This window comes from Candida parapsilosis, contig 006139, assembly GCF_000182765.1.
Source record: "Candida parapsilosis strain CDC317 annotated contig 006139".
Lineage (NCBI taxonomy): Eukaryota > Fungi > Ascomycota > Pichiomycetes > Serinales > Debaryomycetaceae > Lodderomyces > Lodderomyces parapsilosis.
The window spans coordinates 672,040-690,735 of NW_023503282.1; the positions used below are offsets into that span (position 1 = coordinate 672,040).

General features: G+C 38.1%; 6 protein-coding genes across 6 annotated transcripts; 5 read left to right on the forward strand and 1 right to left on the reverse strand. All coding sequences in view use genetic code 12, as the record gives it.

Annotated features, from left to right (window-relative positions):
* Positions 1–204: 204 nt before the first annotated feature.
* On the forward strand, positions 205–1,407 carry CPAR2_502910 (uncharacterized protein; the record flags this gene model as incomplete). Its single annotated transcript, XM_036810721.1, has 1 exon — positions 205–1,407. The coding sequence occupies one exon, from the start codon at positions 205–207 to the stop codon at positions 1,405–1,407; it is 1,203 nt and encodes a 400-aa protein (XP_036667230.1).
* A 67-nt stretch (positions 1,408–1,474) lies between these two features.
* On the reverse strand, positions 1,475–2,650 carry CPAR2_502920 (uncharacterized protein; the record flags this gene model as incomplete). Its single annotated transcript, XM_036810722.1, has 1 exon — positions 1,475–2,650. One exon carries the CDS (start codon positions 2,648–2,650, stop codon positions 1,475–1,477), a length of 1,176 nt encoding a protein of 391 aa, XP_036667231.1.
* Positions 2,651–2,809: 159 nt separating this feature from the next.
* On the forward strand, positions 2,810–3,913 carry CPAR2_502930 (peptidylprolyl isomerase; the record flags this gene model as incomplete). Its single annotated transcript, XM_036810724.1, has 1 exon — positions 2,810–3,913. The coding sequence occupies one exon, from the start codon at positions 2,810–2,812 to the stop codon at positions 3,911–3,913; it is 1,104 nt and encodes a 367-aa protein (XP_036667232.1).
* Positions 3,914–4,576: 663 nt separating this feature from the next.
* On the forward strand, positions 4,577–7,666 carry CHS8 (Chs8p; the record flags this gene model as incomplete). Its single annotated transcript, XM_036810725.1, has 1 exon — positions 4,577–7,666. The coding sequence occupies one exon, from the start codon at positions 4,577–4,579 to the stop codon at positions 7,664–7,666; it is 3,090 nt and encodes a 1,029-aa protein (XP_036667233.1).
* A 4,270-nt stretch (positions 7,667–11,936) lies between these two features.
* On the forward strand, positions 11,937–14,633 carry PMA1 (H(+)-exporting P2-type ATPase; the record flags this gene model as incomplete). Its single annotated transcript, XM_036810726.1, has 1 exon — positions 11,937–14,633. The coding sequence occupies one exon, from the start codon at positions 11,937–11,939 to the stop codon at positions 14,631–14,633; it is 2,697 nt and encodes an 898-aa protein (XP_036667234.1).
* A 1,352-nt stretch (positions 14,634–15,985) lies between these two features.
* Positions 15,986–18,442, forward strand: LYS144 (Lys144p; the record flags this gene model as incomplete). Its single annotated transcript, XM_036810727.1, has 1 exon — positions 15,986–18,442. One exon carries the CDS (start codon positions 15,986–15,988, stop codon positions 18,440–18,442), a length of 2,457 nt encoding a protein of 818 aa, XP_036667235.1.
* Between the last annotated feature and the right edge of the window lie 254 nt (positions 18,443–18,696).

Genomic DNA, 18,696 nt, shown 5'->3' on the forward strand with positions numbered 1-18,696 from the left:
AGGTGATAAAGTTGTTGTTGACGTTGAATAAAAAACAAAAAAAATGTTGAAAAAAAAAAAAAAAAAGGACACAAGCAAAAGCAATGAACGCGACAAGCCAAATTGTGATTATACACTTCATTACCATATTCCAATCAGAAAGAATATAAAATTAGCTGAAACAAATCCAATAGCGTTAGTGATTCACTACTTCCTTATAGAGTGATGACGTCTATTGCACCCTCAAGAGCCCCAGAAACAGCCATATCCTCTGCAGCACCGAAGCGTAACAACCGCACAAACCATAATCTCGAGGGTACATCTACTACAAAGTTAAGCTCCAAAAGGACGTCACAGGATGAACTAGAACAAAATGTTAAACTTTCCTTAAGGTTGCTACCACCGGGACTCAAAGAGGACGAGTTTTTAAACCAATTGGCAAATATTTATCCTCACCATGCCTCGAAAATACAGCTTCATTACTTTGTTCAAGGGTCATATCCACTGACGCCATTTGAAGTTCCCGTTTACAGTAGGGCCTACGTTACTTTCAAGAATGCCAAAGACTCATCCGAGTTCTGCTCATTTGTAAAGAACAAACCTTTCCATGATGAGAAGGACTCTATTATTCCTATTGTTGAAAAAGCAGTTTTCCCAAAAATGATCACTTCTGATTACATTGTTGATTCAAAGAGAGAGCCACAAAAGGATAAGAAATTGGACAATTTGGAAGACGATGAGATTTACAAAAAGTTTCTTTTATATTTGGACAAGGGTGTGAATGAATTTGATTTGAAAAAGATTCATAAAGCGTTGAACAAGAAACTGAAAGAGAAACCGAAAAAGAATCAATCAGCTCTGGTTTCAAAAAGCAGCAAGCGCAAGAAGGTAAGCAAGGAAGAGAAGGAAAAGAAGGAAAAGAAGGAAAAGAAGGAAAACAAAGAAAAAAAGGACAAGGACTTGCAGAAGGGAAAGGAAAAGGGAAAGGGGAAGGGGAAAGGGGAGAAAGAGAAGGGGAAGGAAAAAAAGGCTAAAGAGAAAAAAATGCAGGACGGTAAGGCCAAGGAGAAAGAGAATGTTAAAGGTGTTGATAATGGTATAGAAAAAGGGAAGGAGAACCAGGAACAAAAGAAGAAGAATAGGAATAGGAAACCACAGGCTCATGAACCAGGAAGCAAGGTAGCAACTGTTGCAAGCAATGGCAAGGATAATAACAAAAGCAACGAAACAACTCCTGCTTCTAAGCTGGAAAACAACAAGAACGAAGTATCTGGTGTATCAAAGTCTCGTCGAAGGCACCGTAATCGCAAAAAGAGAGGCGAAAAGAAGGAAGGTGATACACCAAAGGGAGAAAATAATGCATCCACTACACCAATTGATTTCAAACCTATCAAGATATTGACTAAAAAAGACTTATCTGAAAACTAACGGGGGAAAGAAATGCCAAATGCTAGATTGTATATACGGCAGGGCCCCCTCCCCACCCCAACGACCACTATATTTTCCGCAAGTAATAATCCTTGAACGATGTCCAAGCAAGTCTCCACTCTGGTTGTTGTAAGTTGGTGTTTAAAATATCAAAATCGTGTTTCTCCAATTTTTTCAAGTATAAACTAGTGGGTATACCAACCATCAAGGGGGTAAAAATGGCATCAGGGATTTTCCCTCTCCATTTTCTAGCAAAATTTTGAAAACTTTTGTCATCTGAATGCAAGGTAATGACTTGAGCCACTTCCTTTTTAAAATCGCCAAGTTTTTTATTTGCTGTCAACATATGGTCATTTGCAACAACTGCCGTGTCATAAACCACCAGGTTGATTTTGTGACGCACATCTTGATCATTCTTTGCGTCGGCTGTGTGCCCCTGAAATAATCTCAAAACATCCTCTTGTGATAAATCATGTTTACTCATCACATCAATTGGAAGGGGCACTTGGTTTCTTGTTGAGGCGTAGTACCTCACACCAGTAATCATTGATGCTATTGCTGTTGCTTGACCAATATGAGCGGCAATGTCAGTAAGGAGTGATTGTAGAGTGGGGGAATATTGCAAAAGTTGAATCGAAGATGGCGAAATGGATGGAGATAGCAAAACTTGTTGAGTCAAATAATTCAATTGTGAATATGTTCCTTCTCCATAGCTGCAAATTTCATTAATGGTGCTAAACGATGCGTTATTCTTTATAAATGAACGTTTTGTTTGTAGGAATTTTTGCAAAAATGATAAATCTATATTCATATTATTCTTTAATCCATCTCTGAGTAAAATTGCAATCGGCTCGCCCAAATCTTTCAGACTATCGGAATCTTCAGTAAATACTCGTAGTAGTAAATCACTCCAAAATTTAAATTTCAAATCACCAGTCGACACTCCCAATGTTTGCGTCATTTGCCTTGATGCCATAGATGCTCGAGATTGGACATTCTTCCCACCTTCATTGATCTTGTTAATTTCAAGATTGAAAGCTCTTATGGCTAGGAATGTATTTCTGGCTGGCTCGGGGATATATTGAGCCAAGATGTATGACGATCGATCACTTTTTTCCAATATTTGGCTGACACTTTCCACTGAGTTGTGAAGGAGCGACTCGTAGCTTGTACTGGAGTACCTGATGAAAATTGAGCTAATTGGTGCTGTTTTAATAGGAATTGTCACTCTATTGGCTAGCATTGTGTGGGATTCGTAGTGTTGGGAGCCATGCACTGGCAAGTATATCCCACTTGAGCAATTCTACTTTTTTCTTTTTATTTTTTCCACACAATTTGCAGTCGAAGACGTTTGGCTCATCTCTGAGACCCTCCCACCAAACTTACACTACCCCTCCCCCCCATGAAAATAGAATCAATTCAACCCAAAGCTTACTTTGACATCAGTATCAATTCAGAGTCAATTGGGCGTATTGTACTAGAACTATATGATCAACAAGCTCCAAAATCAACTGCACGTTTCCTCACGTTATGTCGTGGTGGAGCCATAGATGAAAGTTGTCAAACTTATAAAGGCGCCCATTTCAATAAGGTGATTAAAAACTTTATCATACAAGCACAAAAGAATAGTATTGGCCAACCGGAAAACAAGAATGACAACACCAAGCTTCTTCAAGAAGAAAATTTATGTGAAAGTTGCCCCACATTTAGTCTCTGTTGGGCCAATAGTGAACTGCAACAAACCAGTGATCAATTCTTCATCACCACTTATCCTCAGCCTCATTTGGCAAAAAAACATACAGTATTTGGATGTGTGATACATGGAAAATCAGTGGTAAGGGAAATCGAGAGGGTTGGTGTTACTTCACAATACGAACCTACTGTGCCCGTCGTTATTGATTCTTGTGGCGTTTGGGATGAGTCCATGGATGTCCCAGTCTTTAATGCTAGCTATGACCAAGCGGGTGGCGATATTTATGAAGAGTATCCAGATGATGACAAAACAATTGAGGAAGACTCTACAGAATCTGCTTTCACGGCTGTTGAGCGTATCAAAGAGAGTGGGACAATCTTGTTTAAAAGGGGTGACAAGAAGCAAGCTCATTTGAAATGGAGAAAGTGTTTGCGTTATATTGTTGAGTTTGATCCAGATCAGGATCAAAATCCTGAGTATTTCAAAAAGTTTAGAGAATTGAAAAAAAAGGTTTATTTGAATTTGAGTTTGGTAACTTTACAATTGAAACAGTTTGGCGATACAATCAAATATTGTACTTTTCTCTTGGAGTTGGAAGATGTTTCTGACCAGGAAAGAGCTAAAGCTTATTTCAGAAGAGGTCTTGCTTACTTTGAGTCGCATAAATTGGAATCATCACTTGTTGATTTGAGGGAGGCACAAAATCTTGTTCCCAATGATGATCTTATACTGAAGAAGTTGCAAGATGTGGAATCTGCATTGGAAAGAGAGAAGCAAAAGGAAAAGTCGAAGTATGCAAAGTTTTTTGGGTAAAGTGATGGTGGATCATAGTGTGGCTGTGACACTTCGTATCTGTATATGTAAATCTGTATCCTAACACTATTACTGCATATACAAATTATAAACCCCTTTTGTTTTTTGTTTCTGTTGCATTACCCAATTGAGACATTTTGTAAACAAAAAAAAAAAAAAAAACATACTTTAAATAGATTAATGTAACATATACAACACAAAAGATATGGAGTTTTATTTGTTTTGTTTACACCAATTATGTTACTCAATTGGGACTTAGCTTGTGGTTATAATAATAGTAATAATGGCGAGATACCAGTGATCTAAGGTACAGGTAAAAGAGCAGGATGGGTGGCTTTTTTTAAAAAAATTCAATTTATCTTGCTGAGTTTGAAAAGAATTATTATTATCGAAAGCATTGAGTATTGGATCTATATTCAACCATCATTGATCACAACTGCAGGACGATTGCCTGTATCGAAGCTCATTACGGAAAAAGAAGCAACATTTACCGCTGGCCACCCCTTCCCCCCCTGGATTTTACGCAAACAAAAGCCACCACAAGCCCATTTTTTTTTCAACATACCCATTCTTTAAAAGCCCTTGCATTTAGTTATTCGTATAACATTGAAAGCCACGACAGTCTTTTAATAGCAATATACCCCCTCCCAAAGCCACAGTGAGATGTCGCACAACCCGTTTGATTATGTGTCAGATGACGACTTATTTGACGATGTAGATACGGTAAATCCAACTACATCAGAAGTGAACCAAAGTTACCACTCAACCATACCTACTGGAAGACTGGCTTCACTGAGTGGTGGAAGTCTGCTTCTGGGTAACTCTAGGCGAGGACATTTCAGTACTCAAAGACCCAAAGGTTTGAGATACCCAACAGGCTCATCATTTGGAACAATTGTAAGTAATACCTTCGATGAGAAATACCACAATAACAAATATCACGATGATGATGATGATGATGATGATGATGGTGATAACGACAACAATATGTTTGACTATGATGCTCCCAAGAGGGAAAAGACAGTATCCTTCAAGAATGATTTGAAATACCCACCCCTCGCATACAATCCAGGCTTGGATAATCCATTTTATGAAAATTATGAAGACTATGGTACAGATCATGACGGCTTGGTTTACAATATGAACCACCCTTCATTCTCTACCGGCGAAGATTACCTTATCAATCCACTTGTTGATGCGGAATATGAAGATGATGAGGATTTTGACTTCTGTGGTGATGACGATAGTTTGTTTTCACGAGACGGCGATGACATTTTGAGAAGAAACACCACTTTAAACAGAGGAAGAATTGGTAACTCAATCAAAAAGACCAAAAGCCGAGGATCAACAATTACATTTGATGATGATATTGATGAAAAAGGTTATAATTTAAAATATACCAAGACCATCAAAAAGGCTAGACTCATCAATGGTAACTATATTATTGATGCACCAGCTCCAAAGGCTTTACTCGATACCTATTGTAAAAAAGTGGGCGATATTGGAAGAGAAATGTCCTTTTTGAGGTATACTGCCGCCACTTGTGGACCATCCAATTACATCAAATACAAATACAACTTGCGTCAAGCACTTTATGAACCACGTCGAGAAACTGAAATTATGGTTTGTATCACCATGTATAACGAGGATGAAATCCTTTTGGCGAGGACATTAAAGGGTATATTTGACAATATAGCAGATTTGAAAAAGCGGTCTGATTCAACTTGGGGGGATGATTCTTGGAAAAAAGTTGTTGTTTGTATTGTTAGTGATGGAAGAATCCACTTGAACAAGAGAACGCAAATTCTTTTATCGGCACTTGGCTTGTTTCAAGATGGTTATGCTAAATCAAAAATCAATGATAAACCAGTGAAAGCACATATTTATGAGTATACATCCACTGTTGGGATAGACACCATTAATGATCATGTTCACTTAACTCCCAACTCAATGCCGGTACAATTCTTATTTTGTCTCAAGGAAAAAAACGCTAGAAAGATTAACTCGCATCGTTGGTGTTTTCAAGCTTTTGCACCCATATTGAACCCCAAGGTGGTGATGTTGTTAGATTGTGGTACCAAACCATCAAAAGATGCATTTTATTATCTTTGGCGTGCATTCAAGGACCCCAATGTTGCTGGCGCTTGTGGTGAAATGAGAGCCTCGTTGGGAACTGGTAAACGATTGTTGGCAAACCCATTGGTTGCAGCACAAAACTTTGAATACAAGATATCAAATATTTTGGATAAACCAATGGAAAGCGTGTTTGGTTTCATCTCGGTATTACCGGGCGCCTTCAGTGCTTATCGATACGAGGCTCTTTTGAACATTAATGGGAAAGGTCCCTTGGAGAAATATTTCAAGGGGGAGTATTTGGATTTAAACAGTCAAATTAATGACCCTGAAGATGATGAAAAAGAGATTAAAGAACGCAACTTCCAAGAAGCCGGTATCTTTACGTCCAACATGTATTTAGCCGAGGATAGGATTCTTTGTTTTGAATTGGTTGCCAAGAGGAATCACAAGTACATGTTGAGATACGTCAAGGAAGCAAAAGCCGAGACTGATGTTCCCGAAAGCATTGACGAGTTTGTTTTACAAAGAAGAAGATGGTTGAATGGATCATTGTTTGCCGCAGCTTATGCCGTGTTTCATTGGACAAAACTCTGGCGATCAAATCATTCACTTTTACGGAAATTGTTTATGCAATTGGAGTTTTATTATCAGTTGGTTACACTTTTAGTGTCGTGGTTTTCATTGGCTTCATTCTTTCTTGTGTTTAGAATTTTGACTGCCAATTTGGGGGCAAAGGATATGCATTTCGAGACTGGTAAGTATTTGGCAATAATTTTCCTATGGATATATGTTGGGTCCGTTGTTTGTACATTTGTTTTGGCATTTGGAAACACCCCACGTGGGACAAGAAAGTTTTATCAGGTGATTGCCTACTTGTTTGCAGTTATGATGGCGTATTTGATATTTGCAGCCATCTTTCTCGCTGTTCATACTGCACAAGCAATCATCAAGGATCACAAGCATGATTTCACAGCGTCGATGGTATTCACCAATACCAAGTTTAGAGATCTTGTTGTGTCAGTGGTTTCTACATACACATTGTATTTTGTCGGTGCTTTTATGTATGGTGAGCCAAGCTTTATGTTTACGTCATTTGTTCAATACGTTTTGTTGTCCCCAACCTATGTCAATGTACTCAATATCTATTCATTTTGCAATATTCATGATGTTTCATGGGGTACAAAGGGTGTCGAGAGAGCAAAAGACTTGGGCTCAGCCAAATCCGTGGGTGAAGACAAGGATAATATCTTGTTGATTGCTCCCGATACTACTGAAGGTCTCAATGATACATATTTAGATAAAGTTGAACAACTTCGAAGCATGCCCCCAGAAGAAGTTGACATTGTCAAATCAAGACTGATTAAAGATGACTCTTATTATGCATTTGTTCGTACAATTACCGTGTTGGTGTGGATGCTTACCAATGCCATATTGATTGCCATTGTTTTGGATGCTGCTGGAGTTGACTTGCTTTCAAATAGGTCATCGACAAACCCAGACGGGTCTATCTCAGGTAACTCTGAGGTGTTTTTAACGATTATCTTGTGGATTGTTGCTGGAATGGCAGCATTTAGATTTATTGGTGCAGTGATTTACTTGATTTTAAAGGAGTTTAGACCATTGAAATGGAAATGGAGAGCTCTGAGGGAAAACAAACGAATGAGAAGTCAAGAGTAGCAGATAGATTGTGTAAATATACAGGAATTGAAACGAAAAGGTGGCGCAAGTAAACGTTGAGTTTGGTGTACTTTGCAATCTGGTAAAATTTTTGTCTGAAAATGATGCCAAATTTTTTAAACGAGTTGTTTTTTGCAAACTCAATCATACGTTTAAGTGTGGTCAGAAACAATAAGAAGACAGGATATACAGTGATTACTCTGGTAGGAACAAAACGTAAACTATGGAAACTGAATCTTAGTCTCATCACCTCTTCTCTCAAGAGCCCTTCACTCTATAAGAGCATTGTGTACTTAACAAGATCATATTTGATGACCAATTCGAGATTCGCAACTTGCAGATGCGCCGACAAATGACAAGGGAATAAAGTCTCGTCTTCGGACCCGCATGATCTCGGGAATCAACCGTGTTGGTATGGATTTAAGCGGGTTTACTTTGAAAGTGGAATTCTGCGAATTATATATATCCGAGGAAAACATAGAGATAGTAGTTTAACTCCGATGTGAAAGAGAGAAAAATAAAAGTACTTCTTGTGGCTCTTACGGCCGACAAAATAAAGGAAAAGTTTAGCAATATGTACACTACTTCTGTTGCTATAACCGACGTTAAGACTACAAAAAAAACAAAAATAAAAATTGGTCGTGCAAGGAAGATCAAAACGTTTGCTTTTATTAAAACACACAAAAGCACTAAGTTACACCGTTGAAGGGAGGTTGTATAAATCTACACAAACTTTTATAAAGAGCAAAGAGGGGATGGTGATGAGGAGGAAAAAGAAGCTCGTACGTTTTTGCTTGAGAGTTTCACATCGGCCATTGTGGATCCGGAGTGATATAAGAACCTTTAACGCATGTTAATTGGACGATAGAGATGAAATGGGTGAAATCTCAGAGGTATAGAGATACCGCAAAGATGGCAAAGAGTGGATTGAGAAATGCAAGGTACATATAGTCCCGAACAAGTAAGAGGCGAATAAAGTGTAGATCATTTGGTAAGAGAGAGAGAGAAATAGTGTGTGTATACACAAGAGTAGATACATTGTGCCATTGGGTATGGTATAGACAATCTTGTAAGTAAATTGCAACAGTGTACATCTCCTTCTCCTCCACTTTTTATTGTGGTCTTCCCCTCCCCCCATCGCTCCACTCTGTCCCCCCACCTCATTGCAAAGAAAAATAAACGAAAATAAGAGACAGAATTAGAGAGATTTAGTTGTTACTCTAATTCAGTAAACCAAGAAAATATAGCTGTTGGTTGTTTTTAGAGGTTACACAAGGGGGAATGGAGATGTAACATCTCTTTATTGTTAGATTACGTCAACGATTTGAGTGCTTCTTAAATAATGTGTAAAGCTGGTGCCAGGTCCAAAATTCTGTAGATGGGAACTACTAAGATTGAGCATTCGAGTGTTCTAGACGCTCTCAGTGGTGTTTTAGTTTCAAAAAGTTTGTAATCCGCAATTTAATTGGTGAAATAAGGGAGACGGAGTAAGACGGACAATGATCAGAGAGAGAGAGAGAGAGACAAATTTGAACTACTACTTGAACTACACAAGTCACAAAAAGTTTAGGAAAAACGGCTAACGTTCAACAGTGTATGTAATAATAGCATCACGTGATGCATTCCAAAAAAAAGAAATTTGTAAAACTCAATTTGGTAGCAATGGCAACAGGATAGGGCTGGCTAAAACCCTAATCTGATTTGAGCAAACAACCAGCAATTGGAAAATGATGAGCAAAACACAATGAAATTTAGACGAGATGCTCATTGCTGGGTCGTAGGACAAAAGACAGCTATCACATAATTAACGCCAGGTTGAAAAGTAATGGGAATTTTTGGTCAATGTGTTATTGAGTGACGAATCAGTTTGTCGGGTCTCAAGCTTGCAATTTCGGATCGATATTTCTGATAATATCCAGACAATAATGTAAAAAGAGGACGAGTTTATCGTTACAGCCGTTGCTAATGTCTTGTAACTTCCTCATCAAGGCTTAAGCGAAACATGAAGAAAATAAAACAAGCATTCATGAGAGAGTACAAAGTATGAAACTTGTGTGCCAAAGGAAAACGAGGATCGCCATAAATATTGCATCATAATCATTTCTGAATTACTCGTGTGACGTAGTAGCAACTGGTAAAAGAGGAGTTTTACACCTTACATAGACGACGAAAAGGCACATATAGACCTAACCATTACTTAGTAAAGCGCAGAAAGACTGTATGCCTGTACAAAAGAAAACTGTGGCTCATTCATTTACATATACGCTGCCTTCGGGTGGCAAGGAAGGGCCAAATTAGTCCTTTATGGAAAGTAGACAACATGATTTGTATTTCGGTAATTCATTAAGGAACAACGATGTTCGGCTTTACGCCAGGGCAAGGATACAAAAGTGGTCCATTCCTTACTAATAAGATATTTTCTATTTTGGAACAGTTTGGCCGATCGGAGATATAACCGGAGTAACCCTGCTTTTTTTTTTTGACATTTGTTTTGTGACTCAAATATCCCGCCTTTTACTTACTTCCAACTGGGTTTTGTATTATATAGAGATCGGCGTTTAATGAGACAGAAAGAGACAAGCTAACTTGACTCTATTCGTAAAAATTTGTATTGATCGGTTATTAGTTATTTGAAAGTAGAAAGTAGTGTACTGAGATACAAAATTGTTTTTTTTTGTGTTTGTGTAATTAATTTGAGGGAATTTATATTTTATTTTTTTGCTTTAATTTTGTGCACAGGTACACTTCCCTCCATTCAAACAATAACAAACAAAACACCATACGAACTGAGGATTTCTCAATGAAACATCGTTTAGATTTGGGAAAAAAGAGCAGAATTGATCTTGAACAAAATCGTGGATTTTGAGGAGGTAAAAGAGGACGAGATGGAATTTTATAATCGATTGTAAAGATCCTGAGTAGCACACAACACACCACAATATGAGCTCATCTCATACCACATTTTATTATTCATCATTGCTGTTTCTTTAATACGTTTCGTCCAGTTTTTTTCCTTTCTTTAGTCTATATTCTTTTGTGGAAAGTACAACATTTACTTAAAAGTAAACTGTTTTCAGTATTTTGTAACTTCTTTGTATGCTTTAGTGCTGTTGCATTTCTATTCAGCGGCTAAAGATGAGCTTAGTATCGTTCTGTATTGCTTTTTTGCTTGCTTGTTTTGTTTTGATTTTTTCTTGTATAAGCAACTAACAGACGCTGCACAAAGCAGCCCTCTTGTTACTCGTTTGGCAGGAATTCAAAACAAATACACACGTAATAATAATATTAACAATAATAATAGCTAGACTGTTGTGAATATTTGTTTTTCTAGATTAAGAGAAAGTATAAACAAAAGATGCACATAAAGAAGAAAAAGAAATGAGTGTAGGCCGGGTGGAGTTAGCCGCCCATATATTTTCTTCCTTTCCTTCCCTCTTTCTAACCAAATTATATGCAATAGCAACTGAAGTATTAGATGCAATGTATCCATTCATCCATATTACGGGCACCAGGCCATATTACACCATTGTGTTTTATACCCTGTGTTTATCAACCAATAAGAGCGAGCCTCTTTTGTTTTATCAAATCGTCTCAATATTATTGTAACATTTGTATATCTATGTGTACTGATGTCGGGCTTGTTTGTTGAGCTTTGTTTGTGTAATTATTACCCAATAATAAAACCATTATTAAGCCGATGTAGTTATAGCAAAATAATACATTGTGCAGAAGTTATGTTACTCAAAAATGTTGCTAATACCCGATTACTTGCCTGTTAAACCTAGCTTCAAAGTGTCACAAATACTACTACCCACCGTTTCTTTTCTTTTTCTTTTGTTTTTTCAAGTAATATAACCTACTTTGCATCTCTTCTTCTTCCTCTTCTACCAATAGTTGTTATTATTATTATTATTATTATAATAACTTTATACTTTACTTTGTTTTGTTGTATTTAGTTCTTTGTTTGTTCAAAAAAAACATTGAGAGATTTTTTTTTTTTTTTTTTTTTTTTTTCGTCTCTCCTCCTCTAATGCCGTCCATTCCTTTCCATTTTCTCTTTTGAACCAAGAGATATATATTGCATCAATTTCACTTTCAATTTTTTTAATTCCCAATTTCTTCCCTTTTTCTTTTCCCTTTTCTCTTTTCCCCTTTTTACTTCTACTACTTTAGTATCTATTTCACTCATTTTTCCCACTACCTATACCCTTTCATCTTTTTGTTTTCTTTTTTTCTAATTTTACAAAGTTAGTTAGTTACAGAGAAAAAAATGAGTGCTACAGAACCAACTAATGAAAAGGTTGACAAAGCCAACGCATCTGATGATGATGACGCCGATATTGATCAATTGGTGGAAGAATTGCAATCTCACAAGGGATTAGGTGACGATGAAGAGGAAGAGGAAGAGGATGACGGAGCTTCATTCAAGGCCGTTCCTGAAGAATTGTTGCAAACTGACCCAAGAACCGGTTTAACCGATGACGAGGTCCACAAGAGAAGAAAAAGATATGGTTTGAATCAATTGGCTGAAGAAAACGAAAATATGGTTTTGAAATTTGTCATGTTTTTCGTTGGTCCAATTCAATTCGTTATGGAAGCCGCTGCTGTTTTGGCTGCTGGTTTGGAAGATTGGGTCGATTTCGGTGTTATCTGTGCCTTGCTTTTGTTGAATGCTTTTGTTGGTTTCATCCAAGAATACCAAGCTGGTTCAATTGTCGAAGAATTGAAAAAGTCCTTGGCCAACACTGCTTTGGTTGTTAGAAATGGTCAATTGTCTGAAGTTGCCGCCAACGAAGTTGTTCCTGGTGATATCTTGCAATTGGAAGATGGTGTTGTTATTCCATGTGATGGTAGAATTGTTTCTGAAGATTGCTTGTTGCAAGTTGATCAATCCGCCATCACTGGTGAATCTTTGGCTGTTGACAAGAGACATGGTGACAACTGTTACTCTTCATCTACTGTCAAGACTGGTGAAGCTTTTATGCTTGTTACTGCTACTGGTGACTCTACTTTCGTTGGTAGAGCTGCCTCTTTGGTTAACAAGGCTTCAGGTGGTTCAGGTCATTTCACTGAAGTTTTGAATGGTATTGGTACTACTTTGTTGGTTTTCGTCATTGTTACCCTTTTGGTTGTCTGGGTTGCTTGTTTCTACAGAACTGTTAGAATTGTTCCAATCTTGAGATACACTTTGGCTATCACCATTATTGGTGTTCCAGTTGGTTTGCCAGCTGTTGTTACCACCACTATGGCTGTCGGTGCTGCTTACTTGGCTAAGAAGCAAGCTATTGTCCAAAAATTGTCTGCTATTGAATCTTTGGCTGGTGTTGAAATCTTGTGTTCAGACAAGACCGGTACCTTGACCAAGAACAAGTTGTCATTGCACGAGCCATACACTGTTGAAGGTGTTGAACCAGATGACTTGATGTTGACTGCTTGTTTGGCTGCTTCTAGAAAGAAGAAGGGTTTGGATGCTATTGATAAGGCTTTCTTGAAATCATTGATTAACTACCCAAGAGCTAAAGCTGCTTTGCCAAAATACAAGGTTATTGAGTTTCAACCTTTTGACCCAGTCTCCAAGAAGGTTACCGCCATTGTTGAATCTCCAGAAGGTGAACGTATTATTTGTGTTAAAGGTGCTCCATTATTCGTCTTGAAGACTGTTGAAGATGACCACCCAATTCCAGAAGATGTCCATGAAAACTACCAAAACACTGTTGCTGAATTTGCTTCAAGAGGTTTCAGATCTCTTGGTGTTGCCAGAAAGAGAGGTGAAGGTCACTGGGAAATCTTGGGTATCATGCCATGTATGGATCCTCCAAGAGACGATACTGCTGCCACTGTTAACGAAGCTAGAAGATTGGGTTTGAGAGTCAAGATGTTGACTGGTGATGCCGTTGGTATTGCTAAGGAAACTTGTCGTCAATTGGGTCTTGGTACCAACATTTACGATGCCGACAGATTGGGTTTGTCTGGAGGTGGTGACATGGCTGGTTCTGAAATTGCTGATTTCGTTGAAAATGCCGATGGTTTCGCTGAAGTTTTCCCACAACACAAGTATAACGCTGTTGAAATCTTGCAATCCAGAGGTTACTTGGTTGCCATGACTGGTGATGGTGTTAACGATGCCCCATCTTTGAAGAAGGCTGATACTGGTATTGCTGTCGAAGGTGCTACTGATGCTGCTCGTTCAGCTGCCGATATTGTTTTCTTGGCTCCAGGTTTGTCTGCCATTATTGATGCTTTGAAGACCTCGAGACAAATTTTCCACCGTATGTACTCATATGTTGTTTACCGTATCGCTTTGTCATTGCACTTGGAATTGTTCCTTGGTTTGTGGATTGCTATCTTGAACCACTCCTTGAACATTGATTTGGTTGTCTTTATTGCTATTTTCGCTGATGTTGCTACCTTGGCTATCGCTTATGATAATGCTCCATACGATCCAAAACCAGTAAAGTGGAACACTCCAAGATTGTGGGGTATGTCTATCGTTTTGGGTATTATCTTGGCCATCGGTACTTGGATTACCTTGACCACTATGTTTTTGCCAAGAGGTGGTATCGTTCAAAACTTCGGTGGTCTTGATGGTATCTTGTTTTTGCAAATCTCCTTGACTGAAAACTGGTTGATTTTCATTACCAGAGCTCAAGGTCCATTCTGGTCATCTATCCCATCATGGCAATTATCTGGTGCCGTCTTGATTGTTGATATCATTGCCACCATGTTTACCTTGTTTGGTTGGTGGTCACAAAACTGGACTGATATTGTTACCGTTGTCAGAGTTTGGGTTTGGTCATTTGGTGTCTTCTGTGTTATGGGTGGTGCTTACTACATTATGTCTTCATCCGAATCATTTGACAACCTTTGTAACGGTAGACCAAGAAAACCACAAAAGGACCACAGATCATTGGAAGATTTCCTTGTTTCTATGCAAAGAGTTTCTACTCAACACGAAAAATCAACCTAAGCTTATTCTTGCAAAGAGCTTTTGATTGCATAGTCAAGAGAGTTTTCGTTTGTTTTCATCTGTGTTTCTTTTTTTATTTTCCTTAATCTGTCCATTTTTTTAATAATATCACCCCATTTACATTGAGAGAGATTCATTTGGGTTTAGTGTTGATTTGGGTAGGTGTCATTTGTTTTTGAAATAAAAGAGGTCCTTTAGTTTCCATTGATATTTTTTCCCTAATTCATGGAAGCTTTTTGTTTTTTTTGTCCTCGCTGGTAGTCCCCAATGCTGGTGATGGACATTTGCCATATATTGACCTCGAATCTGTTATGTCACTTTGCCCTTGTTGTTGATGCTTTTTCATTTGAGTTTCTTTTAACCATCCCATTCATATATATTCATCGATCCTGTGAGGTGTCCTGTTTTTGTTTACGAAGAAGTCATAATTAATAATAGAATAGAGGATGGATGGCAGTTTTTTCCCCAAAACTTTTGTCCATTCTTGTTATACCAAAAAACTTCACAGACAGACCTCAGGCCCACTTCCCCCACCCCACTCCCCCTCCGTCGTTTATTAATCATTAAATCACTAACTCATTCTTCATGATGACGATACGGATTCAAATCAATATCCTCATTGACTAACTAACTCCACAAATATTTACGTTATTTCAACGTGTTGGTTGTATTCCAATCCCCTCCCCCATGATTCACAACTACATTCCCCACTACACATTTTTTTATAACGCTCATTTTTCTTTTTTGTTTTACAAAGGTATTATAGGTATATTTATTTTAGTTTTATATCTTTTTTTTTATTTGTTTTATACGTTTTATTAATAGAATAATATTTAGAATTTGAAAAACCATTTTTTTGGTCTTTTTGTAGTGGTGGTGAAGGGTTTGCGAGTTGAAGCGTTAGATATGTGTGCACATAATTTGTCGCATTAGAACTGTTCTGCGTTTCGCAATGTGAAGGTCAGGAGGTAATTGACCCTTATTATGAAGCTTAATGCAGCTTCAGTTTTTAGCGCAATACATTTGAGGTTAATTTTTCTGTGGTGGGGAAGTCAAATGGTGATCTTTTTGCATCAAAATGGTAAACTCCATAGTTCACAAGAGTGGATTTGGTAAAACGCGATCCAAGAGCCTCGCAAATACCATAGAGGTCAGTAACGTATATGCAAACTTCTAATGAACCATTGTTCTCTCCCACCAGCGGCTAATACATTGCACCAACTCTTTCTGGTCCGATAAGCCGCTCTCATTTTTCTTCCAAACCTCGAAAACTGTAAAAACTAATTGAAACTTTTAATAATCGAGTAATAGCTCTAACAACACACACCTTACTTTATCTCAATGTTCTAAAAATGGATTCAACGATATTGTCAACCACCAAAAAGGTGATAAAAAAACGAAAATATAGCAGAGGTGGGTGTAAGGAATGCAAAAGAAGAAAAATCAAATGTGACGAAGGTAAACCCTTTTGTCACAATTGCACTCGATTGAACAAAGTCTGTGGCTACCCACAATCGAACAACCATGTTGGTTCATGGAATAATCTGCTGAAATCTTTGGTACAACAGCAGCAAGAACCACCTCTGCATACACAACCTAGCCCATGCAAGTTTTACCTAGTCAATCACAGTGACATCAGAACACCTACATCGTCCTCAAGATCACTACTACAAGGTAGTTCTATGTCCAGCGTCGATGTCAACTTTGGTAGTGGTGAATTTGATCCTAACCCGCAGCAACATCAACATCAACAGCAACAGCAACAGCAGCAGGAACAACAACAACAACAACAACAACAACAACAACAACCCCACCAGCCCCACCAACTCCAGCATCCGCCACAACAAATGCTACATCTACAACGCGAGTCACAAGGTCCATCACCATCCGATTGCAAAAAGTACAAGATTTCCGATGTACTTTCACCAGAAATTGACTTCTTGAATGACTACAACTGGGGAAGTATTGCTCCCCATGAGGTTCAGGATCTCTTTGGTGACGCAAACCTGCTTGTTCACGACTCTTTGGAAATCTTTGGTATCAATATGGATGATGATGATGATTATGGACTGTTTAATCGCGGTGGTAGTGGTGATGGCAACTACCCTCCCAGCGTGCAAAGCTCGGAGGAGTTACTGTCGATCCCGGAATTCCCCATGAGAGAACTCTCCTACAAGTCTGAATCACAACCAATTATTAATTCAGGCTATATATCAAACAAAGAATTAATTGATTCAGCGTTCAGTGGTTTGGATTTGGCTGGGCCACATGAAATATATCTCAACAGATTGACCGAAACTGAGTTAGGGTACCATTTATTTCCATTTGCTCACGGTATAGATGCAAATGCAGTGTTGAAACTTCTATTGAAGTACCTGCAGGGATGTCCCTACTTGCTAGCTGCATTGTTGTCATCATCAGTCACATTTCAGTTTATTCAGAACAGGAAACAAGTCCATGAGCAGAACAGGTCAAAATATACGTCCACTTGCTTGAAGCTTCTAAGTGAAGCATTCCCCAAACCAAACGAAAAAGCAACCACAATGGCCAACGATATTGAGAAGCTTCTTCTCACAATTTTGATTTTAACATCCTGCTTTACAGCAATGGCGTTTTTCCAAAAGCAATCAGACAGCAAGATGCTTTCCTGGAAAACCCATTTGCGTGGAGTCAAGGATTTGTTATTGAAATACACTGAGCTTACTAAATCGTCGAGTCGGGCGTACATTTCCGATGGTCTAGCTTTGGCGAAAAGTTGGTTTTTTGCTATCGAAGCATTGGCCGAGTTGAATGATCCGCTTGGTGGGACTTTACATTATCTGAAGGAGAATATATCGCAAGTTGTTGATATCATTGAAACTGACGCAGAACACGACCATTCCGAATTGAGTCGTATTTGGTTACAAACGGGTTATTTCAGTCGAGAAAGGAACGCTGAATACCATGATGCATTACTCAAAATCAATTTGCTAACAGCACAATATCCTAACCTAGTTCAGTTTAACTTATTCAATGGGTACAGCATAAATGTTGTTTGCATTATTGACGAATTAACCAAATGTTTAGACTTGTTACGAGAACACAATAATGTCCAAGTATCGGGTTTCAGGGTAGCCAAAGTAATGTCACTAATAGCTCAGGGAAGAGATAGTTTTATTGTTCCCTTGGTTGATAAATCAAGCTTCGTGATCCCTATTGAATCGATTGGACATCCAAAGTATCACAAACTTGATCGTATTTCATTTCCTGCGTCATGTTATGGTAAAGAAACTTTGCCTGATGGGAGATTGGTGTGCTACTCGTGGTTTGATTGGAGTGAACAAATGCAAATTGAATCACTAGCTTTGAAAGTGTACATAACTAAGGGGCTACTCAAACTTCCTCGAACTCATCCCATTGTGAAAGAGTTGAAGATCAGGATCATTAGCTCGATGTTTTTCATAAAGAAAAAAAGCCAGGATGTTATCAGAAACTATCAAGATGACATTTTCCTTGAACTGGATCACTATTATGTGTCGAAAACCTTGTTTGACGAAAGAGCTCTCATGGCACAAAGTACGTTTCGTCAGTGTTTAAAAGTATCTTTAAATGAGGACGATTTCGAAAAGTTGTCATTGTATTTTAAGGCGTTGGTTAAGTTAGGCAATGGGAGTGCATTGATTGGTTTGGAGGTTGTTGAAAAGTTATGGCTGAAGTACAAGTTAAAAGAAGACAACGAAAGGAGTAGAGATGGCAATGGACTGGAGCTAATCGAAAGCTCTGATGATGATGACGATCAAACAAATATGGCGTTTATATCGTTCTCATAGACACTTTGATAGACGTATAACGATATAACGTGAACACATTATTTTATCAGATCACAGAAATTAGAGAAACCTACAGAGGAAAATCCATAACATCGGAAATATATTGTTGAATCTATACCTTTTTTTTGATAAAGTTGCAATGCAATAATTTTTTTTGGGGGTTTTATGATTTTCTGAAAATAGTATAGTAGTAGTGTCAGTAGCAGTGATTCAACATTTAAAGGTATCAGCGATATATCAGCAGCGGCAGTCGT